The sequence below is a fragment of the Alligator sinensis genome, unplaced genomic scaffold (assembly GCF_000455745.1).
Source record: "Alligator sinensis unplaced genomic scaffold, ASM45574v1 scaffold1093_1, whole genome shotgun sequence".
Classification (NCBI taxonomy): domain Eukaryota; kingdom Metazoa; phylum Chordata; order Crocodylia; family Alligatoridae; genus Alligator; species Alligator sinensis.
Genome location: NW_005842538.1, coordinates 645,185 through 672,004, shown reverse-complemented (window position 1 = coordinate 672,004; position 26,820 = coordinate 645,185). Strand labels below are relative to the sequence as shown.

General features: G+C 42.8%; 1 protein-coding gene across 1 annotated transcript in view; it reads left to right on the top strand.

Moving 5' to 3' along the window:
- Window positions 1-3,932: 3,932 nt before the first annotated feature.
- The window catches only part of CNKSR3 (CNKSR family member 3), a 74,381-nt gene continuing 51,493 nt past the window's right edge, over window positions 3,933-26,820 (top strand). Inside the window, exon 1 of the mRNA XM_025213565.1 lies at window positions 3,933-3,982. Coding sequence (XP_025069350.1) covers window positions 3,952-3,982 — 31 coding nt within the window. The 5' untranslated portion in view covers window positions 3,933-3,951. The remainder of the gene's footprint in view (window positions 3,983-26,820) is intronic.

The following is a 26,820-nucleotide window of genomic DNA, read 5'->3' as shown; positions in this document are numbered from 1 at the left end:
TCTGAGTAGAATTTAGTTATCCAACCTATAAAAGCTCTTTTGGTAAAGTTTGAAAACATTCAATAGATCACTTACGTTTAGATTGAAGCTGACAAACCTTTACTTGTAGGAACCTGCTCTGTAACTTTTTTTCACTCCGTGTGTATTGTATGAACTATTTACCTCCATTTAGACCAGAAATACAATCAAAGAATAGGAGCTAGCATGTCTGTAGTTTGTGATTTGCCACATTACTGTTTCTTGAGCAGCTCATGAGTTCTCTGAAGCTTTTTTTATGAGTATGAATGGTTCTGTTTGCTTTCACATCAAATGGTCAGAGACCTAAAAACAAAGTACTATCAGGTTATTTTGTAAAACAGTGTTTTAAATCTTAAAATTATGAGGAGTTTTATTAGAAAGTAAAAAGCTTATAAACTTTTAAAGAGAAACTATTCGTAAGTGGGGAAAAATATTCTTAAACTCAAGTATTGCTCTTGTATCAGGATCTGAGGATGTGTATCCAGTACTAATGTGCTGGAGGTGAAAGCATCTTAGTAGAGAGGAACTCCTGTAAGTTGATCGACATTGATCTGGTTTTACCAGATGCTTCTAGAATGAAGGTAAGGCAGGAACTTTTGGAACACAAGTCTTAATGTTTCCAGAGAATCTGCTAGTAAAAATGAACACTTCTTTGTATTAGACAAAGTGTCCATTGATGGCATCACTTTTGCTAAACAGGGTAAAAGATCCCAGCTAGAGGCTCTTTTCTAGAAGATGACGGGCAGGAGAATAGCGGTTATGAAACGTGCATCACTATTGGTGGTATAAGGAATTCTCTCAGTTTCGTGATCCTGATTTTAAAATATCAGACAGTCTGGACCTGTCTGAATTAAGCTGTATTGTTGCAGATGAGCTGCTCGCAGGAAACTCAAGCAGACAATGACTAATAGCAATTAGTGATTCTATAAATTCCAGGGGAGTTCAGAAGAGGTAACTTGATCTTGAATTCCCTCCCACAAATATTAAGCAGCCACTCAGGTCATCCTCTGTTTAGGATATTATCTTCTAGAATAGTATGTGTAATGTAAGAGTGATGTTGTGTAGTCATGATGGCCTAGAAATTACTTGAGAGGCAAGGATTTCTTAGTCTGGCATCTGTATCACCTTTAAGGGGTCCCCCTGTGGTCCAGCTGCCTGCTGGCTCTTTCCTGGTCCCCCTTCAGTCACTGTTCTGCCACGACTTTGATGTTATCCTGGTTTGTTGGGGAGGTGGTCCATGGGACCAGGGGTAGTGTCACTAGTCGCCTCGACACTTGGCTCTACTTTCATGGCTGGGTTCGTCCCCACCTGGGGCCTGTGCTCTCCCCTCGAGTGCTTCCCCTTTATGGGAGTGCTCCCTCAGGCTTTTGAGCACCTGTTGGTGCTTGGGCTGTCACAGCCTTGGTCCCCTTTTTCTCTAGGCCGTACCCACAGTCTTGTCTGCAGGCCATACCTTCTGTGGAACCATCTCACCCTGGCTCCCCTGGATGGCTTTGGCTGAGAGCTCTTCTCCCTACTGCCTGCAAGGCCAGACTCCCCCTTGCATGGTCAGAGACTGGGTTTATGTGCCCGAGCCCAGTCTTCTTCTGGCTGTGACTTCTGGCTTCTCCTGCACCCAGGGGCCAGGTGCAGCTAATTGCTTCATGAGCACCTAGCCATTTTAGTCCTGGCTCAGTCCACCATGTGCAGCTATGTCCACCATCTGCAGCTACTCCTTGCTGCCCTTCCTATCACTGGGTTTCCTATCCTCTCCCACCTTTCTAGTAACAGGGGTAGCGGGGCCCTGTTACAGCATGGTTTATTGGACCAACTGTATGTCTCTCAAAAGAGTAGCTTTTGAATGCTGGACCTGATGAAGAATGTGTTGCATTCAAAAGCTTGCATTCAGTATGAGATACCACTCTTAAGAAATCCTTGCTTCTAGAATAGAATTTAAATTTATGGGGCAATTTTGCCCATTGCAAATGCTATTGAATGAATCCAAACAATATCTGTTAAGTGGACTGACAAATCAATAATAATTGCATTTTGTTCGGCTAATGTTATCAAACCTCCAGGCTGTTCCTTGCACATTCCTGCATCCCAGACCAAACATTAGGCAGTCAGCTGGGCATTGGGAAATCAGGAAAGTATGGGTCACAGCTCAGCCTGGGCACCAGCTGTGAATGCTGTACTTCTGGCTGTGAAGGCAGCTTCTCAATTTCCCCCTCTGCTGCTCCCAGTCAGAAGGAGCCCCTAGTAAAGAAGAAAGTTAGGCATGGCAGCATTAGTACCCCACAGACTGGAGAGGTGGGAGGTTATAATGATGGACAGAGGCTAATAGAGTAAGTGCCCCTTGTAGCAACTCACTGTTCACCTACAATACTTTTGTGGCCCCTGTGACCATGGTAACCATGTGCTTTATGGTCTTTAATGTGGTTATATTTGCAAAACCCCTCAGAGCTGAGCAATTCACTATTTTACGGCTCACATACAAGTCATCAGAAGAACTAAATGACTCGCCCAAGGTCACTTAGGAAGCTGGTGGTAGAATTGAATGTCAAGCCTCCTCCCCCATGGGCCAGCCATTTACAGCCAGTGGGTCAGATATGGCTTTCAAAGAGATTTTTATCTGGCCCACCAAGCACACCGCTGTTGAGGTGCAGTTTCTCCTACCAGGTGTCTCCTGAGCCCTGAAGATTGGGGAACCCTGGGCAGGTTAGTTAGGATATGGGCAGAAACAGTGGCTGCACACACTGGCACATAGGTGGGGACAGAGGGAGGGCAATGTGTGCACATACCTGCCTGTGAGCCATGCTGAAGCTGCCAGACATCCCTACAGGGGAAGTATAGCCTCTACTCCAAATCTCCAGACCAGAGGTGGGCAATCTCTGGCACACGTGCCAGTGTGTGGCATGTAAGGCCATTTTGCTTAGCATGCTGGCCCAGCCAGAGAGCCTGGGTCCTGCAGCAGGAGGCTGCAAACTGTGTCATCAGGGTCCAGAGCCCCAGCACTGGCTCCATGGCAGCTGTGGCTGCAGCTTCACATGTGCCTAGGGGTGCATAGCATGGGAGGGGCTGGGGTTGCCTGCCTCAGTCCATTCCCTGCCATGCGCCCTGAGGTGTGTGTGTGGCTGGTGCACAATACCAGGGCTCTAAACCATGGTGCAGCTTGTTTGCAGCTTGCCTGCCACCTGATGCAGCTGCCCAGGGTCCAGGCCAGCTGTGGCCGACAGCCGGGAGGCTCCCTGCACCAAGGTTTGTGGAGTCCCCACCTGGCTCATTGGTGGCAGTAGGTGCGTGTGCACCTCTGGGTGGATGGAGTGGGGGTTGGGTTTCACTGCCCTGGCTCCTTCTCCATGGTGCACCCCGAGATAGCGAGCAATTCGTATGCAGCTTCCACTGGCTGTCCGGCCAGGGCTCTGGACCCTGATGCAGGTGTTTGCAGCCTGCCTACTACCTGCTGCAAGCAGCCCGGGCTCTGTGGCCAGCAGCAGTTGCACATGCATCTTGGGGCGCATGGCGGAGAAGGGTGCAGGTCAGTGCAACCTCGCCCCTTCCCTGCTGTCCACCTGGAGGTGCCTGTGCACCTGCTGCCAGCAGCAAGGATTGGGCCCCTGATGGCTTCCCCACCATCTGCCCCTGGCATACCAAGTTGAGGTGTGGGTTGAGGTTAGGGTGTTTTTAGCACTCGGCCAAAAACATTTCTGAGCCCTGCGCCAGACCTTTCCTCCATAGCCTTGGCCCTCTGCCCTCACTGGACCATACTTCCTTCCCACATTGTGGAGTGATTGTTCTTTCTTCCTTAATCATTCATTACCTGGGGCTCCCTACTAGATCTCCCTGGCCTTTCTCTTCAAAGGAGTAGAAGGAGCAAGGTCCTGCCCTTGCTGCTCATGGTTCCTGGAGATGTTCTGAGGGAGACATCTGTTTTACACACCATTTTCAAAACAGATGTTAATGGATATATGCAAATGTTTTTCAGGTGTGTATATAGGGTAATGTACATTAAATATTGTGTATGTTATGGAAAACTTGACTATTCTGTGTTTGTGATTTGACTGTGGATAAACTTTTCTCTTCACCTGTCAGTTAATGGATTGAACTTTCTTAGTTTGTAACCTGTTTATTACCTGCAACTAAAGGTATATAACGGCTGGCATGAAAGCACAATTCACAGTCCTGATGCTTCCATCTCTGTCGCATACAAAATGGTTATTATTTGCTATATTAATAAGATAATATGTATTAGTAAGAAGATAATGTGTTTCCCCACCATGTCAAAACTTGTATAAGTGGGGTGTAATGTACATTTCCTATAAGAAGCCTGACCAGACAGCTCCACAGTATGCCCTGACTTTTCTTTCTTATATGGTTGAATCTTATCCTGGGAGAACAGATGCAGACTGCTTCAAAGTGTGTGTTGGCTTTTTCCAGTTGCCATGGAACAGCAGGGCATAGCTAAGAATATTGGCTGCTACTTAGACTGACCTGGGAAGGCAGTAGCCAATGATGCAGCTTCTTTAAAGGCAAGGCTTTTGTTCAGTAGTTCAAGTTTCAGCTACAGACTTGGGTTAGCTGGCAAGTTGATAAAAGGAGAGTTGATAAAAAGACCCAGTCTGGTGGAAAGAGGTTTCTGCCCTCCACTTCAAGATGCTTGTGGTACTGTCATTACAATTTCAATATGAAATAGGTCTGACTTGCCAGCATTACACTGTTTTTCTCCATGATAAACTTGCTCATCAAAACAGCCTTTTCCCTGTGCAACTAATTCCCCGTCTTGTATGGCTGAGATTTTGACCAGGACTGGGCAGAAACATTGCTGCAGATTACATTTGTATCATGAAAAGTTAGTTCTGAATTGGCAGTTGTCATGTCTAAAATGGCAGTGGGCAGGGATGGCTATACCTGGACTGATTAATATAGCATAATAATATCCTTTAAAAACATATTTGCTTTGACACAAGAAACTAGAGGTTTTCTCTGTAGGGTTTCCTCTGGGGAGGAAGGGCAAGAAAGAACAAGTTCAGACATGCCTCCAGAATGTAGACTGGAAAAAATACACAGGCAGTGGAGGATGGGGTGCTACCCAGAGCAGCTTATGAGCCATGGGGAAACCTTGTGAAATGCACATACTGAAGTTCTGATAAGAGTATTATTCTGTGGAGAAATGTGTTGTGCTTTCCCCAGATGCCTCAGAGTGTCAAAGTACAACTACAAAGAACTGTTTTCTGTCCTATGGTACAGCTGTGCACGGTGTTCGATATTTTGCTAACTCATTTCCAAACCACCTGAAATGCAAAGGGTGGCTTTTCCGCAAGCGATATAGCCCTATCAAGGTCCACTGAACCATTAGTTGCTTCTGCAGTACATTCTCTTTAGGAAGATTATAAGAAACGTGTGACTGCTTCATTTCCTACCTCCTCCACACATACTGTTACTCAGAGTGTGTAGACAGTAAAGCTAAATGCACCATTTTAAAGTGATAGTTACAAACGAGAAACTTTTAAAAGTCACTAAAGAAAGCTTGAGTAAAATTTGGGGAAGAGAGATAAGACATCATGGGCTAATACAGTCTCTGGGTATTGCTCAATCCACCAGCTTCATGCTACTAGTGATATCCAGGTCTCAGCTAAATTAAGGATCAATAACCAACCTAATAGACTTTTATCTCTGTATTTAAGTACAAGATTAATCTAGCTATCAAAAAGAAAAAAGGATTTAACATAAATGCCTTCAGTGAATGCATACCAGCCCAGCCTCTGGCTTCTTTACTTTTCATTCCATCCAGGAAGAGCACACATCAACTGCTGAAACTTCCTTAGCCTGACGAAGGGTTTTTGAACCCAAAAGCTTGCTTAATAATTGTTTTCCAACTATTTAAGTTGGTCTAATAAAAGATATCAGATTCACCCAAAGAACCTTGTCTGCCTATGTCCTTAGACCAACATGGCTACAACCTATACCCCTGAAGTGAATAACAATCTTACATTATTTTAACAATCTACCTACCCACACCTGGTTTTGCACAATAACAATTTAAAGTAACTTATTTTGTGTATGATCAAAATATAAGATCTTCAAAATCAGGTGCCCGTTATTAACCTTTTAGTGTAATTTTTGCATCTCACAGCAGTGCAGCTTCCCTGAGTGATGTCTACAGATGAACAAGATCAAACACTGGCCTATTTTACTTGTTTTCTTTTTTTTTTCTTAAAGAAAAGGGCTCAGATAAATTCTTAGCTATAATTAGTAACTGGCCGTTAGCATTAGAAGAACATGTGGTGCCAGTTTATCCTGGATAATAATGTTCATCCCTTGTTGCAGGAAGGGCAAACTTTGCAAGAGTGGTGGTTTGCTGACACAGCAATGCCAAGGTCACAGAGAGGTCTCTGCTGTGAAAGTTACACAGATAATGGGCTGGCAGGGGTGTGCTGTGTTGACACATGGATTGTTCTGTGGCTTCCAGGGGATTGATGTGTGGTGACTTGTTATTTATACTGAGAACCTCCATACTTACTAACATCTCTTTCCATTTCTTCTGCTTTCCCAGAAGGTGTACTATGCACCATGTGTGAATGGTGGGATCTACGTGTGAGGGTGGTGGGAAACATATTGGGAATTGTTTTTATTTTGTTGTTCGGTCTGTTCTTAAACATGCAAAGAATGGATAATTTAAGGGTTCTGCAAACCCTGTGGTAGGGAGAGTTACCTAGATGTCTGCAAAAAGTCAACACAACTAAGCTTTGATTCTGATTCTTGCTTAGGTACTTATGTTAGCCTCTGCTCTTGTGACTGTAGAATATGAATATGTTCCAGGCTTTAATGGGTTTATCCTTGCAACGCCCCCAAGATAGAACAGACACTAAAGCCCAGATTCACAAAGCTATTTAGACGCTTAACTCTCATTGATTTCTATAGGAGTTAAGTGTCCTTGAATCTGGATCTAAGTGGTTTGCCCAGGGTCACACAGAAATTCTGTAGCAGAGAAGGGAATTCCCTGTGTCCAAAGCTACACTTGAGCCGTTGGATTATCCTCATTTTCTGGGCCTTCTAGGTATTGCTGTAATACAAGTGTATTGCACTTTACATGATGCAACCTTTTGTTTGAACCATCAGAGTGTTTCGTTCATTTAAAGTATTTCATTATGAAGAAATTAGCCTGACTGCATTTAAGAATGATCAGTCATTCTCGTTCTACAAGAAAACAGAAAAGTAGCTTCTCAATAGATTCAAAGGTAACCAATTACTCTAACATGCTATAGAAGTCTGGTATCTTGTGCTGCTAAGCATCTGTTTAATTCTAAAATGAGAACATAAATTGTATTTGTGTTTTACCCTGTAAAAATTTGGAAAAGTTTCAATTTGAATCATTGCAATAGACGTGCAAGCCATGATAATGAGGAAGCCATGGTAGGGATGCAGGTTATGATGTGGCAGTTTTCGGACATGGCTAAAACATTTAGTTGAAAATTTTGTGTAGTGTATTTTGGAAAGTTGCTTAAAATGTTACCCTGATAGAGGACATTACAAAAAACAACACCCCCCCCCCCCCCCCCCCGCCTGCCAAAAATTCTTGATACATGTGTGTGTGAGAGAGGAGCGTGCGTGTGAAGTGATGTTTGTAGGTATCAGATAATTACCTTTATTAATATGACCAGGGTCAGAGAGGAAGGGGATTTGTTAGAGGTTTTAGCTTGGTAATAACTGTACTGACAAATCCCCAAGCTGTATGATTGGAGAGAAATTCTAACTCCCTGTAAGTCGCATACTTCACATTCCATGGACCTTTTGTTCAGCAGTCATTCACATAAATATTTGCTTTCCAGATTGTTAACTTTTCTGAGAGTTTACAGATTTTACTGAAGTACATTCAAGTTGGTAAATACAGAGAATGTGATATGAAGAATAGATGTCCTAGGGCTTGTGACCAATCAATATGACTACAGGACTCTGGGTGCAAGGGTCTGTTCTCAATCCTTCTGGTGGTGGTGAAAGGGCCTAGGCAGTAGTGGACACATCCTGCAGATCAATGCATGGCTGTGCAGATGATGTTGCCAGCAGGGCTTTGGCTTCTCAGACTATGGGAAGTTGTTCCTAGAGGGATTGCTTCATCAGATTCACCTGACAAAAAGAAGGAACAGCATCTTCACAGAGAGGCTTGCTAACCTAGTGAGGAGGGCTTTAAACTAGGTTCCCTGGGGAATGGAGACCAAAGCTCTGAAGTAAGTAGGGAAGTGGGTGAAGCACAAGCAGGAGGGGACAACATGGGAGGCCTTCTCATCCTTCTGAGCAAGGGCAGTCAGCTAGTTACCCCAGATGTCTGTACACAAATGGACGGAGCCTGGGAAACGAGCAGGACAAATTGGAAATCCTCACACAGTCACAGAACTATGACATGATTGGAATAAGAGACTTATGGGATAGCTTGTGTGACAGGAGTACTGTCATGAATGGGTAGAAACTGTTGAAGAAGGACAGGCAGGGAAGAAGAGAAGGGGTTGTGTTTTATGAAAAAGAGTTGTATGATTGCTTAGAGCTTCATTATGAAACTGGAGACAGGCCTGTTGAAAGTCTCTGGGTTAAGGTCAAAGGGGAGAGCAACAAGGATGATGTTGTGGTGGGGGTCTGCTATAGACCACCAGATCAGGAGGATGAAGTAATTTCTTCAAAATACTATCAGAAATTTCCTGATCACAGCCCCTGGTTTTCACAAGTCTCTTCAATCACCCTGGCATCTGCTGGGAGGGCAATACAGCAGTGCGCAGGCAATACAGGAGGTTTTTTTGGAGGGCCGGGGACAAGTTCCTGGTACAAGTGCTGAAGAAGACAACTAGGGACCATGCTGTTCTTGACCTCTTGCTCACAAACAGGGAAGAATTGTTGGGAATGTAGTAGAGGATGGAAACTTGGGCAGCAGTGACTACGAGATGATTCAGTTCAGGATCATAAGGGAAGGAAGGAAGGAGAGCAGTAGAGTAAGGACCCTGGACTTCAGAAAAGCAGGCTTGGACTTGCTCAAGGAACTGATGGGTGGTTCAAGGAACTGCCCTGTGAGGACAGTCTGAGGGGGGAAGGAGTCCAGGAGAGCTGGCTTCTTTAAAAAAAACCTTGTTGAGGCTGCAGGAATGAACCATCCTGATGTGCAGGAAGACTAGCAAGCATGGCTGAAGACCAGCTTAGCTTAGCGCAGAACTCATCAGTAAACTAAAACACAAAATGGAAGTGTACAAGAAGTTGAAATAGGCAAATGACTAGCAAGGAGTGTAAGACCATTGCATGCAGTCAGCATGGCTTCACCGAGGGCAAGTCATGCCTGATCAATCTGATTGTCTTCTATGATGAGATGACTGGCTCTGTGGATGTGGGAAGAGCAGCAGACATGATATACCTTGAGTTTAGCAAGGCTTTTGTTATGGTCTCCCACAACATTTTTGCCAGCAAGCTAAGGAAATGCAAGTTAGATGAATGGACTGTAAGGTGGATAGAAAGCTGGCTGGATTGTTGGGCTCAAAGGGATAGTAATCAATGGCTTGATGTCTAGCTGGTAGTCAGTACCAAGTGGAGCATCCCAGGGAATGATCCTGGGACCAGTTTTGTTAAATATATTTTCATCAGTGACCTGGAAGATGGGATGGAGTGCATCCTCAGCACATGACACCAAGCTGGGGGGAGCAACAGATACACTAGAGGCTAGGGTTGGGATTCAGAGAGACCTAGACAGATTGGAGGATTGGACCAAAAGAAATTTCATGAGGTTCAACAAGGACAAGTGCAAAGTCCTGCACTTACAATGGAAAAATCCCATGCTTCGATACAGGCTGGGAACTAACTGGCTAAGCATCAGCTCTGCAGAAAAGGACCTGGGGGCTACAGTGGACAATAAGTTGGATATGAGCCAGTGGTGTACCCTTGTTGTGACTAAGAAGACTAACAGCAGCCTGGGCTGCATTAGTAGGAGTGTTGCCAGCAGATAGAGGGAAATGATTCTTTCCCTCATATTTGGCTCTTGTGAGGCCACATGTGGAGTATGGTTCCGAGTTTTTGGGCCCCTGACTTCAGAAAGGATGTGGATGAATTGGAGAGAGTCCAGTGGAGGGCAGTGAAAATGGTTAGGGGGCTGGGGCACATGACCTGTGAGGAGAGGCTGAGGGAACTGGGTTTATTTAATTTGGAGCGAAGAAGACTGAGGTGGGATTTAATAGCAGCCTTCAGCTACCTGAAGGGTGGTTCCAAAGAGGATAGAACTAGACTCTCAGTGATGAGAGATGACAGAGCAAGGTGCAGTGGCTCCTGGCAGCAATAAGAGAAATTTAGGTTACATATTGGGTACAAAATTCTCACTAGGAGGGTGGTGAAGCAGTAAACAGGCTACCCAGAGAGATTGTGGAATCTCCATCCTTGGAGGTTTTTAAGAACTGGCTAGACAAAGCCTTGACTGGGATGATATAGTTAGGGATGGTCCTGCTGTGAGTAGGGGATTGGATTAGATGACCTCCTGAGATACATTCCTAACCTAAATTTCTATGATTCTATAATGTGTACTATAAGGTACACTACTCTGCTTTCTGCCTAAATTATTATTGGTCAGTATTCCCAGTCCCTGTGCTCCTAGTTTTCAAACAATCCCCTAATCTTGCCCAAATCATCAGAGCAGGGTCCTCTGTTTAACATGTATCGAATAGGACACAGCCTTGGCTTAACAATAGAGGCAAAACCTGTCAATACACTTTCTCTGCTATGGCAGTCATTACCTTCCCTCAGTGGACCCATCAGAATCCATGGATCCTACATCTGCCTTTCTCAGTGTGATATATCTGATCTAGTGCACCAAATGCCTTTATGACAACAATTTGGGTGAAACGAGACAAACTAAGCACCAGAATGAACTCTCACAGAAAAAAAAAATATAAAGGACAGAGACCTGCAAACAACACAGTAGGAGAACAACAACACAGTAGGAGAATGCATTTTTCACAGACCTTTCTGACCTCATGATTTTTGTGCTTATGTAAAATCTACCAAACACCTTTGGGAGGCGAGTTTGGGAACAACAATTCATAACCTGGCTGGATACCAAGGGCTGTACACTGATATTGACTTTATTGCATACTATAATCTCTCTGGTTCCTAAAAATCTTTAAGCACCCTGTAGGTGATAATAATCCTCTTCTCTTTTTTGAAAAGTCTTGATCCCCCACTAATCAAGCTTTCTTTCTCTGTTAATTATTTGCCTGCTGTACTAGGAAATCTCTCTCATTACCAGTTTCACAGCCCTCTGTGCTGTTTTTGATCATAACTGTGCATGCTTCTTCTCCCAGACTTGGTGAATTTGACAGCTTTTCTAACTTTATCCCAACCATTCAATTGGTCCGTAGCAGTCCTTGCCTATTGGTTAATATCTAGGCCAGCTTTTCAGAGGTGAAATATTTGTTGAAATTGACTTTAACTCTTTGTGAGTTCTGCTGAATACCTATTACAGCTCTACCAAAAGGCAGTTTGCAATTTAGTTATCAGTTTACAACTCTCATACAGATACATAATGTATTAGACTTGCCTTGACGCACACAATTGAAATATAGCTGAGGTATTGCTGTTGAATGTTATGACCTTTCTTGTACATGAGAAACTGTGTAACATAAACTGTCCTATAACAGTGGCAGGTTCCAGGACCTTCCTTACTGACTGAATGCTTATTTGTAGAGCCATCTTTTTGTCAGCTACAGAACAGTTTCTGCTGACTCAGTGGCAAGTGGCTCTTGTTCACTCCTCTCGCTTTTGACTGGAGTTAGGACGTGTGTGGTGTGACACAGAGACCTGAATTGAGAACAAGCCAAATTCAAGAAGTTTAAAGGGGAATTGTTTTGTTTCTGTTCAAGTTAATAAAGGTACAAGACCAGATAAAGTTTTGGACGCTGCTGTTTACTAATCTTATGCAGGGCTCCTAAAGGAGTTGTTTGTAGCTGCAATTACCTTTTGACTTTTAAGGATCTAGTTTTGTACTTGTTCCATGCATGGAATATCTACATAATCTGTGGGGGGAAAAATATTGGAGTTTAGATTTGAATTCTATGGAGGAAAGGCAATTTTCAAAGGTCCTCAGCGTGTTGGTTGATGAATGCCATATGGATTTATTTGTTTTGAAAAGAGCCTTTAAAATGAACAAAAGTACTTTATAGGTACACTTTGTAACTGCCAGTCTTCAATTGAATGTGTGTAGATTGAAATTTTACAACTATCCCTCCTAATAAAATAGTTCCTGCCTTAATTTATCTGCCAGAATTCAAGTCTGAACCTGAGTTGGGAGAATGCTTTGGCTTAGTCTATCACAGAGCAAAACAGAACTGAACCATGTTTCACAGAGATAAAATTATATAGTACTGAATGACTGAAGGGGGATAGCTTGTGCTGGTTGAGATGATAATGTTTATAATGCAATAAACAGCTGACAGAGTAGCAAAGACCATTTTAGGTAGTGCCATGACCATATCACCCTTCTGTGTTACTTCCCTCCTTTTACTCCCTTCCTTGTCTGCATCAAATGTAAGCTCACTATTTTCACTTTCTAAGCCCTTTTATGGCTACCTTGTACCTTATCTCTGGCCAGCCTGTCATGTTTCATTCATGACTGAGGTGCTGGCTCTTGCCTCTGGTTGTCCAGTATGCTAGTTTTTCATTATCCAGTTGCTACATTTTCTAGCAAGCACTTCTCTGTTTTCTGTGATGTTGCCCATTAGGCTTGGGAGGAGCTCCTTCTAAATATCTGCAAAAAATATGTAATTATTCTTAAAAACCTCTTTTGCTCTGATACCTAGAAAAATTGATGGTGTTTAGGCCTGTGATTCCCAACCAGGGAAACACAGCACCCCAGGGTGCTGTGAGGTGCTTTTAAGGGTTCTCTGGGGTGCCATGTAGTGTTATCACTGTTAGGTGTGCAAATATGATTCTCAAGATAAACCCAGAGATTTAAAATAGGAATCTATTTTGACTTGTAATTTTTCTGAGTTCTTTGCAACCAAAATTTTTCTCTATTCTTTTTCTATGAAACTATGAAAAAAGAGTGAAAACTAAAAACTGGCATTTTCCAAGGGGTGCTTTTGTGTGTAAAATGATTGAGAAGCACTGGGTCAGGCCATTTATGTGCTGTCATGATTGTAGGTATTCCAGTTATACTAGACTGGGGTGGGCAAAATATGGCCCATGGGCCGGATCTGGCCCACCAAGGGATTTTGTCCAGCCCACGGCAGGTCTCTTGGTCCCGCTTAGTCTGGGCATGGGGCACGCAGCAGGGCCGGGGTGGCACAGTGGTCGGACTTGTTTCTCAGCAGCCCTGAGGGCAGTGGCTCCTTTCAGCCACCCCCAGCCACACCCACGTTGCTCAGACAGCTCTTCCTGTTTGCTCCACACCCACTGCAGAGGGCAGCACCTGTGTGGGCAGTGTGTGCTTGGCTGGGAGGATGGGATGGGGCTGCAGGCAGGTGTGGAGTTGTCTGGGAGCAGGATGAGGAGGCAGGGCCAGGATCACTGAGTGGTGACAGCATGGGGCCAGCGCCCAAGCCCAGGGCACAGTTGTTATCCACTGGACATACATTTCTGTGATGGGCACCAGTTTCACAGGCAGGGGCATGCTGGGAGCAGATCATGGGTCTGCCTGGGTCCCAGCCCCATGCTGTCACCAGCCCAAGATCCTGGCTCTGCCCACCTGTCCTGCTCCCCACCTACCTGCAGCCCTGTCCTTTCTGCCTGGTCGTATGCCCTTCCTGTGTTGGTTCTGGCCAGTCTTTATGGTGAACCCAGGATCACAAGTTGGTGACAGTGTGGGGCCTGGGACAGAGCTTCGATTTGCTCCCTGCATGTCCCTGCCTGCAGAACTGGTGCCTGTCACAGGGGCATGCGGGGAGCAAATTGTGGCTTTGTCCTGGGCACTGGCCCTGCACTATCTCAGGCTTGTGATCCCACCCCTGCCCACCTGTCTTGCTCTCAGATACTGCTCCCTGTCAGCCTGCAGCCCCATCCTAGCCACCCTGCTGAGCACGGAGCATCAAAACTCCCTATGTGGCCCTTGGGCCCAAATAATTGTCCACTCCAGTACTAGCCCATAGTTAGGCTAAACTATGGTAAGCTACATTGCCGAAAAGCAATATGGGAGAAAGGGGCCTCCTGACCACTGGATGACCCAGTAACTAAGAGCTAAAAGACATTGAAAGGAGTATGAAAGCAGCAGCTACACAGGTAAAAAATAGAACTCACTAATGGGAGTGCAGGTGGGCGAGCTTGGCAAACAAAACAAATGATGATGAACATCTCCACAGAGAGAGAAAGAAGTGGGGGTGCATATGCAATTATAAACAGGGGTTGGGAGACCTTGAGGCCTAGGGGGAGAATGAGTGATGTACTGTGCCTTTACCTGTCAAAGGCTAGCTTTGTAAGTGTTTCTGTGTTGCCTTCAGGATCTGGAAAACAGCTTGCTAGCATTGGCCTTCCAGATCATACAATCTAGCAGTCTGTATATCAGGAGTGACACCAGTCAAATACAACCCAAAAAAACACCTTGCACACCTCAACAGCAGTGATTTCTATAATTATTCCTGGTGTTTCCCCATCTTCTGTCTTCTGCTTGAGGTAAAAACAGACAACTGGTTTGCTTTGGATTTGAGTGGATTTTAGAGTTTTGTCTCTGAGCATCTTATCTCACAAGCCCCAGACCTTAGAGAAGGACAAGCTCATTGTCCCACATTAAGTATCGGTGAAGTATCTGAATTAACACTTTGTGTTGTAACAGTTGTGGCTAATTTAGTTAATTGACATTTAAGCCTCGGATGTAAACTACAGTCCCACCCTGATTTCTATGTCAAATTTGGATTAAACCTGTTGATTGTATTTACTTTTGGATTGTAAACCCTTGGGGGTGGGGCTGTGTTCATGATCTGTGTTCATGTTGGGCTTAATGGAGCACATGACTGAGGCTCTTGGCTTGTACAATAGTACTAGCAAACACGCCTGCTAGGCACTGAGAAACATAATCCTAGATTTTAAAAATTTTATTCATTCTTTGTTTTTAATTTGGAAGTTCAACTTTTTTTTTTATAAGCTTCACAGCCTTGTTTTGCCAAGTTAATGTAATTAACAACTGCTGATAGCTAGTGATTCTCATAATTATTCTCATAGTCATAAGTAAAACACCTGGTGATAGCTAGATTGTAGGGTGCTAGTCATGAATATTTCATGACATTTCCTAGTCCCCTCCTAGATTGCTATCTCATAGGCTGGTTATCTGTCAACTTCATCAGTGGATGCCTTACTTCAGACTGTTCTTTGATGAACTCCTGAGTGTAACAATAGTTAAAGCATTCATCTGTGTGCCTTTGCAAAGGAGTAAAGATGGGAGTAAGACTTTGGTGCAGTCGACCAAAACAGTTCCACAGGCAGTTTGAGAGCCCAGCCAAACCCAATTAAAGAGGTTAGCTCTGAAGAAGAAATGGGGCAAGAGGCAGTTTTGTAAGATTTACTCCTATTTCCATTCTGGGAACAGACATCAGTGTGTTAATTACTAGAGTTCAAGAAAAGGAGTGCTTATGACTAATGACCTACTCCTTAAACCGCAAAAATCCATAAACTTCTTCACAGAGTGAGCTCTTAATTACATGTTTGAGATGAAGGCCCTAGAGCAGTGGTTTGCTGTACCACATGAACTGCATGAAGTTCTCTAGTACACAAACTTCATGCCTGAAAAATACAAACAAGTAAGGCTTGGTGTACTATTACCATTTAAAAACAAAGTAACTTTAGGCTTGACCTGCATAAGCATTAGTATTTATTTTTTAGGTCAACAAAGGTTTCACCTATCCTTGCCAGAGGATAAAAATGTCTCTTAATGGAAAGGTGTTGACTTAATTTCTGTGGACTTTGTGGGGGGAGCTTGAAATCTTAAAATGTTGGTTGACAAGCCATAGAGAGAAGCCCTTTCATCATCTGTGCTTACACTGAAAAGCATTGATGCTGCACAAAACTGAATTATACACTTTTCTTCATCTCAGTTTCTGTCTCAGAGAAAGTGTATGTTTAGCCCATTTTGGAGAAAACATTATTGCATTAGCAGTGGTAAGTTAGGTGACTAGTGGCTAGGCAGTGGGACATAAAACCTGTTTCATCTCCATCTCTAGCTAGAAGTGATCAGAAAAAATCAGCAATGCCTGTTGACTTAAGTAGAACGAGTAGGTCAGTGTTTTTCTTTCCTATTTTAAAGAAAGTTATCATTATCACAAAAATGAACACCACATTTCTCACTAAATGCTTTCCTAATTGGTAATATCAGCAAAGATAGAGTTAGTTAGTTGTGCTAGTTTCAAGTTAGGCAGAAAGCAGGGCAGGGTGGCATCTTAGAGGCATCAGAAAAGGTGTGAAGATCTGACTCAGAGAGGAGACTGGCATATTTTCTCCAGTCCTATAGTCAGTCTAGGGCTGTTAGGTGAGTGTGTACTGCTCTTGATGGAAGACTTTGGTATCATAGATGTTGCATTTTTTTCCCAGGAGAAAGTCTTTTGTCCCAGAATCCTATACAATCCCAGTGTCTTGCTTCAAGTCCCTCTGAAGAATGTGAGATAAAATGTGCTAATCCTGTTTGCTCCATGATGTGGCTATGTGCATCTCAGGTTATGCTGGGCTATTCCTAGGACAGGCTGTGTGTTCTTGCTGGCCACCTACTGGTGGAGGAGCAGCAATGCAGTTTGAAGGCTGATGTGTCAATGACTCTGCCATGCCTGTTCTGATTTGGTTCAACGCTTGGAACAATCAGGCCTTGATAAAATGAGACTTTTTACAGCTTCTGATGGTCAGTCCAGCATCTTTCACAAATACTAAATTTTATATATGGAAGTAGTTTAACATGTGGATACCCAAAGCAATTCTACATCTAATGGAATTGGGTATGAGCAATTTTTTTTCTTCCCGCTCCCCCTTTTCTGGAATGGGAGGAGAGAGATTTCTTGGGAAAGGGAGAAAGAGAGAAAGGTAAGGAAACTGTATATAATAAAGCAATTTGGCACTATGCTGTATAGACTTTCAAAGTGTGGCCACATATTAATAGTGGTTTGTGGACCACTTCTCTTTCCATTCACAGTTGCTATTGCTATGTCTGTGACAGTTAATATAAATTCTAATGTGAAAAGTAGCACAAGAAAAGTATGACATCTTAACTGTCATTAGAACAATTATGAATTTAGAAGTCAATCTGACTGCCATTTTTGTGTTCCCCGCTTTTCACCTGCATGCTGTTCATGCTCATTAATCTTGTCGTTCTTCTTAACGTGCCTTCCTCTTAGCTTGATCCATCTCTTTGCCCATGCTGCTTTTGTCCTGAATACATTTGCTGCCCAGTTTCCTTCCCCCTTCTCTCTTAGTTATGTTACACAACTACATTGTTCCCTTCTCAGCAAACTCTTCCCTAATGGTTTTCAGACATGTACCAGTTCCTTTTCTTGTGGAGAACCAAGATGCTTATAGGAGCAACTGGAAACAACCAAGGGAGAGCATATGTAGCAAGCAAGAGCTCAAAACAATTTTCTTCATTTCTTTCCTTCTTCTCTTCCCTGCCTTCTTTTCCCTCCTCCTCTCCCTCTATTATTGATGGCAAAATTTGTTGTTATTTAGTTTAACTATTGTCACTATCATGGTAACCAAGCAGAAGTCAGTTTATTTTTCACCATTACAACTGATGCCTTTTTAACAGCCTTAGTACAGAGGTCGAGGATGTAAAGGCATTGAGACTGAACTATCCGTACTCCTAGTAGAAGTTTCACTAGTTTAGTGATGAAGCATACCAATGACATGCGTTACTGGTGCTTTGCTGCTGTTCTGGGGTTGAGACTTCCATTTCCAGAGTTCATAGGACCACAGGAAATTAAGGCTGGAAGGCAATTCAGGAAGTCATCTAGTCTCAAGGCAGGATCATCCCTGACTAAATTATCCCAGTCAAGTGTCTGTCTAAAACGTTGTTGAAAATTTCCAGGGCTGAAGATTCCACAACTTCTACCATTAATACAACCTAGTATGCTGTTGGCTTTTTTTTGCAACAAGAGCACACTGTTGGCTCATATTCAGCTTATGATCCATTGTAACCCCCATGTCCTTCTCAGGCCAAACATTCCCTAGTCTGTATTTGTGCATGCAGTTATTCCATCCCAAGTTCAGGACTTTGTACTTGTCCTTGTTGAATTTCACCTGATTGATTTGTTTTTGACCATTTCTCTAGTTTATCCAGGTTATTCTGAGTCCTAGCCCTCACTGCCCTCAAGGGTGTCTGTAACTGTTGTTGTTACTGACAGCTTATGATTTTTTTTTTTTCAAAGACCTTAAACTCAGTTATTTAAACAAAAGAAAACCACTCCTTCCTTTCCCAAATTACTACTACTACTGAAACCCTGCAAATATAAGTAAATGATTATTTTATGTAAGAAAGACCATTATAGTGTATGTAAGTGCATGAAAGAACAAAGATGTCCAGTGGTCAAATTGGCTCTTTAAATCACTGATACTTTAAAGGGAGACATTTTGTCATCTCATTTACTTGTTAAATAAAGTATAAAGAAACCAGAAACTTGATCTGAGGTTAAATTGTTCCATGTGCATCTTTTGACCCAAAGACCAATTTCCATTGATTTGTGTCACTTAAAACAAGAATGTGGGCTGGAAATTTAAGTGGGATTGTACCAATATACAGTGCTAACCATGTGGCAGGTAAACATGGAAAAAATACAGTAAAAATAATTTCTTGCTTAAAATGAGTTCTTTATCTTTTTAAGTCAGGGGAGGGCAAAATATGGCTCATGGGCTGAATCTGGCTTACCAGGCACTTCTGGCCTGTGGTGCCCACCAACAGATTGTACCCCACTCAGTCCTTCCAGCTATAACGGTGGGAGCAAGGTGCCCATGCACCACCCCAACATACTGTATTATACCTCACTTCCATCCTTGTGGGTGGAAAGGCCTAGCCCCACCAGCACACAACTTCCAGGTGCAGGTGGGGCACTCAGGGCTCTTGTTCTGGGCATAGATGCTGGCACCCAGTGGGGTGTGGCTCTGGCCACTGCTGCATGTAGGGGTGAGGAGTGCAACCTGCCCAGCTGCTTTTATCATGGGGGCTCTGCACCATGTGCCTGCAGCTCCCACACTTACACAGGGGAAGCCCTGCGCTGAAGGTGGCTGCCTTCCCTGCCTGCTTCTGTGCATGTCTCCAGACTCTGCCAGGAGTGGAGGGAGCCCTGCCTCCTGCTTCCCTGCAGAGTCCAGCCTGGGGTTCCCCCATGTGAGTGTTGGAGCTGCAAGTGCGCAGCATGGAGCCCCTGCGATAGATGTGACCAGGCAGATGGTACTCCTTGCCCCCATGTGCAGGGCTGGCCAGAGCTGCACCCTGCTGGGTGCCAGTGCTTGCGCTGGGCATGAGTGCCCTGAGCACCCCACCTGCAACTACTGCTGGCAGCGGGAGCTGTGCACCATGTGGTGGAGTATGGGGGGGTTCTACACCCTCTACCCTCTGTCACACCCACACCCTGCCCCTACACCCCCCACCAACATATTCACACCCCAAGATACCCTATGCCCCCCCACCCAGCCACACTCCCTTTCACCCCCCCAACACACCCCTGCACCCCACCATGCACCCCCCCCCACCATATGCACACATAACCCCTACCATACACAGGCCATGAACCACACCCCATACCCCCACACACAATATACAAGAGTGAGATTTTATTTTTGAATTATTATGCAATTGCTTCTATATAGACTTCACAAACAAATCATGACCAACATTTTTTCAAGAGTAAGATTTTATTTTTGAATTATTATGCAATTGCTTCTATATAGACTTCACAAACACAAATCATGACCAATATTTTTTGTAATAAAATTAAAGTATATTACAGTAGGTGTTTGACTTCTAGTGTATGATTTGAATTTTTTTCTGGTTCTAAGATGGCAATCCCCCCCACCCTGCCCAAAGGAGCGTGTGTGTGGGGGCGTGCAATAGCAATGGTAGGGACTTATGCTGCAAAGGTCAGGGGTTAGGGGGAGGGGCTTCTGGTCCCAATATGGCAACCAGGGGGCGGGGCAACTGCCAAGGCATGGAGCTACTCATGCAGCCCTCAGTAGTTCACCAAAACTTGCTAAGCAGCTCTACAGCCGAAATAATTGCCTGCCCCTGTTTTAGGTAGTCTAGAAATACAATGACTTAGGTAGGGTGTGCATGGAGAAGGCAACTTTGTCAATCTGAATGCACTATCATAAAAAAATTATCTTTTTTTTCTGTTGTCTTAAGACACAAAGCTCACAGTATTTCTGGATCAAACAACATGCGTGCACACAGACACGCACACACAAGTATGTGTATGTGTGTGTGTATAATGACTACCACCAACTGATTTATCCATATACATGTATGCAGATTAATCAGTTGGTGGTGGTTTCCATTCCTTTTACTTTCATATAAGTTTTTTTTCTTTTTTTTAAGTGAGTTTTAAATACTGGGGGAGGGAACCCTTTAATTTTGCAAAGGATTTTGGAATCTTGTCTTTAGTAGGACTGATAAAACTATTCTGTTTTTAGATGCATATATATCTCCTAGAAAAGATTAAGGGAAGACAAGAACTTTCATATATTGCTCTAGCAACATAATTTCTTGTTAAAAGCAGCAGCTAAGCTTCTTGGAAGAGAATGGAACTGTAAATGCTTGGGGATGCAAAACTAATACTGTGCGACTTGACTTCTCCCCCCAGTATTTACCTTCTGTTCTCCCTGTGTCTTACTGTTTTATTTTCCAAGATCATTGGATCAGTTGCATTGGATTTTTTATGGAGTTGCACATTATTTCTTATGGAAGAATAATATGATAATATATTGTGCTTGGTATACCCACTCCTGTTTAGAAGTTTTAATACAACTTAGTATTTTGGGGAAATTGTTGGTGCTCAGATGTCCCATATTGTCCACTAGTAAGTTGCTAAACCAAATTAAAAACATGAATGGCAATAAAAACAGCAAATAATTTATTTACTGCTTTTCTAGTTATTTAAACATGGTGTAAGAAGAAAAAGAAATAAATGAGTTTCTTTTGCTAAATGACTTCAGAAATGGATACAAAAGTATAAGTAGGTGGAATATCGAATAGTGTAGAAAAGGCAGTATACACACTTAAAAAAACACCTGAATGGTCTATGCTAGAGAGAGCTGTGTCTGGTTCCTGCCTTTGGGATAGATTGTTCTTGGTCAGGCTAAGCCCATCTCTTTTCTTTACGGTTACATATTTGAAGAAGTTAAAGTGAAAAACTCTCTCTCTTGTTTACCAACTTAATGCTATTAGTTATAGGCATAATGTAGCAAGATGGGAAACATGACTATGTACAAGCTTTCAATTTCCTGAACCTTGTATGATCATCACTTGTAACCTAGGTCTACAGAGTTAAATACTGTACTTTTAAGTAGGTAGTGATGAGTGTAAGTATCCTGATGAGCCAAGTTGCTGCTTCAAAGAAAATTAGCTTAATAAGAGATAGATCTATTAAGCAAGCAGCTAAGGGAAAAAATGGGGAGAGCAGTTAGATTTGATGTAAATCAGGAAGCTTAAAATGAATGGATTACCTTTGGATGACTACCATGTCTAATGTTGCAGCAGAAATACAGATGATTTTCAGCGGTATTTATTGCAGGATCAGGATTGTGGCTCCATTGCACTAGGAGCTGTACACCCTCTGAATTGCCGTGTCCGTCCCAAAGGTTAAACTGTCACCCATAAACTGTCAAACTATGTATGGGATTCAACTGTGCTGGCCCCAGCAGCCTTACCTGGAGTCTTGGGGGCTTCCTGGGGCTGCAGCCACTGCAGGGAGCCTGGTTAGCAGCTGGAATGTGGCTCCAGCCAGCCAGGCTCCAGTTTGGGTGGCATGTGTTGCTACTGTGTGTGCTACCCCACTTTTTTTTGGTGTGGGTTTTTGACCCCAGAATCTCCCGGAGTCAAAACCCACCCCCCATGCTGCAAAGTAGGAGCATGGAGAACACCTGCGTGTGCAGTGAGTGGCACTCGTCTGGACATGGCCTACGAGTTGGATTTTTTTTTTTTTAAACTGACACACAAGTCAGTTTCAGACAAATTCGCTTTTAAGAATAATGCCCTTTAAAAAGAAAAGAAGAATTTAAAAAATCAGTGGCATTTCTTTTCCTGTTGTACAGTGCTATCTTGGAAATTTAAAGGCTGACCATATGTGTGAAACCTGTGACCCCAAATAAACAAAAGTAGTCAAATGTACAAAAGTAGACAAACTGACAAAATCACTTAAAGAAGTCTCACCCCAATTTGATACTACTATATTTACATGTAGATTAATTATTTTTTGGGTGGATTTATTCCAAGATGGCAGTATTTCTTTAATTCACATGTCTGTGTTGGGCAGAACTTCTTCTTCTTTAGACATGATAAAAAATTCAAGACTGGCAAGCCTTCCCTTACTGGTTTTGATGATGGGGAGGACTCAAACTAGGCATCTGAATGTTAGAATTCACATTGTTGCAACCAATATTTTTGTTGTTAAACAGCCCATTAATTTGTATTGGAAGTTTTATAACTCTCATGGAGCTACTGGGTATGTCTTAAGGCAGGGGTTCCCAAAGTTTTTATGCCATGTCTAGCAAACCACCACCCAGAAGTGGCCGTGGCCTGGCAAACCACGGCCCAGCAGCTGCAGCCGACTGCAGCTAGAATTTCCACTGGAAGACAACTAAGGATACCCCTACACTCTCTGCCCAGCTCTGGGGGGCTGTGGTTTGCTGATCCGCGGCCACTTCTTGTCTGGCAGCTGACTGTGCTGCGGACCAGCAGCTGACCTGCTGCAGCCCAGGGATTGAGAACCCCTGGTTTAAGGTGCATTAAGGTGATTTAGGTACATATCTACACATAGATTTGCTAATGTGCATTTAGGTGAATTAACTAAGGTGCATTTAGGTGAAATGCTAAGGTGCATTTAGGTGAATTAACTATTAGGCGCAATTAGCTAAGTCTCATTAGAGCACGTGCAGATGTGCTAATGCGCATTAACACAGTGTGTGTCCATTGATGCACACCGCATTAATGTGCATTAAGCATCTACATGTGGGCTAATGCGACTTATTTAATTGCATCTAAATTTGATACTTGCCTTGTGCAGGTATCAAATTTTAGGTGGGATTAGCCTAAAATCGCCATTTTTAAGGTGCCTTAAGGGCACACGTGTGGACACATGCTCTCAATGTGCCTTAAAAATGGCGATTTTAGGCTAATCCCACTTAAAAGGGGTACGTATAAACATGCCCATTATATACTTTTCTGACTGAATGATTTGCACAACTGCTTTGTTTCAAGTCAGGGGAAGAGGAAGAATAGAAAAGAGTAGAGATTAGAGCTATACAGCTAGATACAGCTTTCAACAAGCTTCATTTTAAATATGAGTTGGTCTCTTTCATTTGGTTAAAGCTAGAGTACTTGGAACTTGGAGAACTGGATTGTTCTAAAGCCTTGCTCTTTAGTAATTAAAGCAAATTAAAGACAAGCAAAATGGTACTCTACAAACTGAGTAATGGATGACTCCAGTCCCGGCCCCTGTTTGACCATTCCTCCCAATAACTTGTAGTTCTGGATGTGAGGCTGCATGAATGTATGCAGTATGCATTCAAAATCCGCCTGGTTTTTTTTTAGCAAATCCTCGTAAGAAGTTCATGTGTGACTGTGTTTTATGTACAGGGATTCTGATTTTCTCTGATTTAAAAAAAAATCTGCAATTTATGGGTTAAAAAAAGTAACCCCAAATCCACATTTACCTTTGGAAATCGAAAACTTGTTGTTTTTTTCTTCTTCCTTTTTTCAGAGAAAACCAGGATCCCTGTTTATGACCTAGAATTCACCGCCAGTGGCAGTCACAGACTAGTGTAGGCAGATCTTAAGCGTTACTTTGTTGACAGGACTGGCTGTACTGCAAATGCTGTGGTCAGGATTCCTGGTCTTTGTCCACATTTGCAGCTTCCACTACTGGGGAATTACAGGGCTTACATTTCCTAGCGTGGACAAGGTTTCAGTGTGAAATTCAGCATACACAATTTCTGGTTTAGTTTGTTTCCTGGGGAAAAGTCTAGAGTGGATAATGAGCAATTAATACTTTTTTTTTTTTTTAAACCATGATTTACATAATTTCACTAGATGCAAAATTTAGTTCAAATATTGACTGATACTTCTTTAAAATGTAGTCTGTTTTTCTAGTTTAGCTGTATCCTTAAAGAAAATATATCTGTGCTACTTTGGTCCCTTGCCTTTTTCCTTCTGCTAGCTGCCTCTCTTCCCTCCAGGAAAGGATCCGCTAGCCCTTTGATCCCACTCCACTCATCGTGCATGAGTGAGTTTTTAAAGTCTTGGGGGAGCACAGAGTTTTTCTTGGCAGTTCCCAGAGTTAAATTTCAAGGACTGTGGCAAGAGCTATGATGGGAGGAGGCCCATGAAAATACGTTTGTTACTAAGTCCATTGAATGAAAAAAAAAATTTATACTCTGATGTGACTTACAAAGATTTTGCATTAAATTGTTGACAGCAGGGAAGATTTCTGTAATATTCAGCTGTGGTGACTGTAGTGCTTTGAATCATGGGACTTGTTGACTGAACCTTGTATCTGAGATAGGGGAGGCATCATGACTAGGTCAGCCAGAGTCCTGGAGATACAAGGAGCAAGCGATACCAGGAGCCAGCAAACAAGAATTTGAGTGGGTGTTTGCAGGGGGAAGTTTCACTCTTGTTTCAGTGGCTTTTTACAATAAGTCCCTTTCTGCTGTGGAAAAATGTTTTAGTATGCTGCAAAAATTCACCAGCTGGGACTTCTAGTCACATTAAATAGCTGTGTTTAATATATGTCATATAAGTCTGAAAATGTATTAATAGTACTAGAATACTGCCATTCATTTTTTGAAAAAATTGCCTGGTTCATACTATACCATAGTTGGGAAGGGGGATTGAATTGTATCTAATCACAAATGGGCCATTGTTTTTATTATAGAGTCTGGGACAATGCTGTCAGCAATGGCTATTCATGCATTATGGGGTGGGTTATAAAACTGTTTGGACCTGCCTATGTGGTGCCAGGTATTCTTTATTTTAATGTATATCATATCAGTTTGTTGAAAGTTAGCTTTTTTCAGTTTATTTTTTTGTGGGTTCAAACATGAAGTACCAGGTATCTCCTGTGAATGTATGGATATGTTTTATTTTCATCCTTTTTTTTTAAAGTTTATTAAACAATCTATGATTATGTAGAAACACTTGTTTCAGCCAAATGTTAGCAGGTTAGTGAAAAATCACAAGAGTCTACTCAAGAATGAATGCTGTATATGTATGAAGCCACATCTTCAAGTAAAATTTTACCCTTGATGCAAGCAAGACACACGAGATGAAATTTTGTTCCTACTGTGCATAATGTTTTGTATAGTGTATATTTTTTTTCAATCTTGCTCAGGTGTTTCCTCTAACTTTTTTTCAGTCAATGTTCTTTTTTAGATAGGGGTTGGAATTAGCAAGGAGTTCCACTTGTAAAGTTGCCAGCAGGATGTCCAGTTGCCACCATTTTATACCTGATTGTGAACCTTTTTTTTGTAATTCCTGTTCCTCATTCTGTCAAAAACTGGGCACTGTGTGTCTTAGGGAAGAACTTGGCTACTAAGATTTGAAAGTGAAGTCCTTAATGAGCCAAGCTTTCATCTTCTTTCTTTTTTACCTCGCAAACCAAATTTTCAAACTTGGATGCATAAAGATACCCCAGTGACCTAGTCAGATGGTCAACTTTAAGCCAGACTTAGCTAACATTTGCTAAGTAACCCTGACCTAAACTACATGCAGTAAGAAAAAAAAATGAGGTTGGGTCAAACTTAGTCCCTTCATAACATTTGATGAAGTAAGCTATTGCTTATGAAAGCTTATGCAACTCTGATTTGGTTGGTCTATAAAGTGCAGCTCTGCTTTCTGCCTGATTTGAAACTAACATAGCTAACTGCCTCTCTCTGCTCAAACTTAGGCTATATATACATATTAAAATGATCTGGGAGAATTCTCCGAGGTTTGTTCTCTTTGTAGAAAAACTTATCCAGACTCAGATGTTGAGCCCTTGAATAGCAGAGATCTTGTAGTTCTTATGCTGTACAGCCAGGGTGCCCTTATGGACACATCTCTGCATGTTCTGCAGGCTCCCTCAGTGTGCCTGGACACAATGGCAGCAGCACAGAGTTCAGCCTTGATAAGCTGAGTCTGGGCGAGCTGGTGCTGCCCTGCAGTTCAGTATGAGATTGTGAAGCGGGGTGTATTGTTTGCATGGTACAGCAAGTGACACACTATCTTCCTGGGGGAGAGCAGGAGCAAAGCACCCTGGGATGCTGGAAGATTGTGCTATGGCTTCTCTCAGAAGAGAATGTGTACAGTCCCATGAGAAACTCTCCTGGGAGGGTTATAACTCTGACTGTTCCTTAGTTATTTTTTTCCTAGAGTGGCCATTTTTCTTCTGGGAGAAAAAGTCTGAATGTCTGCATGCTTGTGATTTCTCTTGAGAGCAGTGATTCTCCTAGAAGAAGCCACATACTGTATGTGGCCTTAGCTAACATGTTAATTAGCCCAGCTTTAAATGAAAATGTTTTTTCTAATCAAGAAAAAGACCATAGTATCTATATGAAAGTGGTCAGATGCTGTGAAAATTGAACTGCTTGCCTGCATACTTAGGATAGGTTCAAGAGCCTAGTGTTAGCCAACCAAATCTTAAAAAAAAAAAAAAA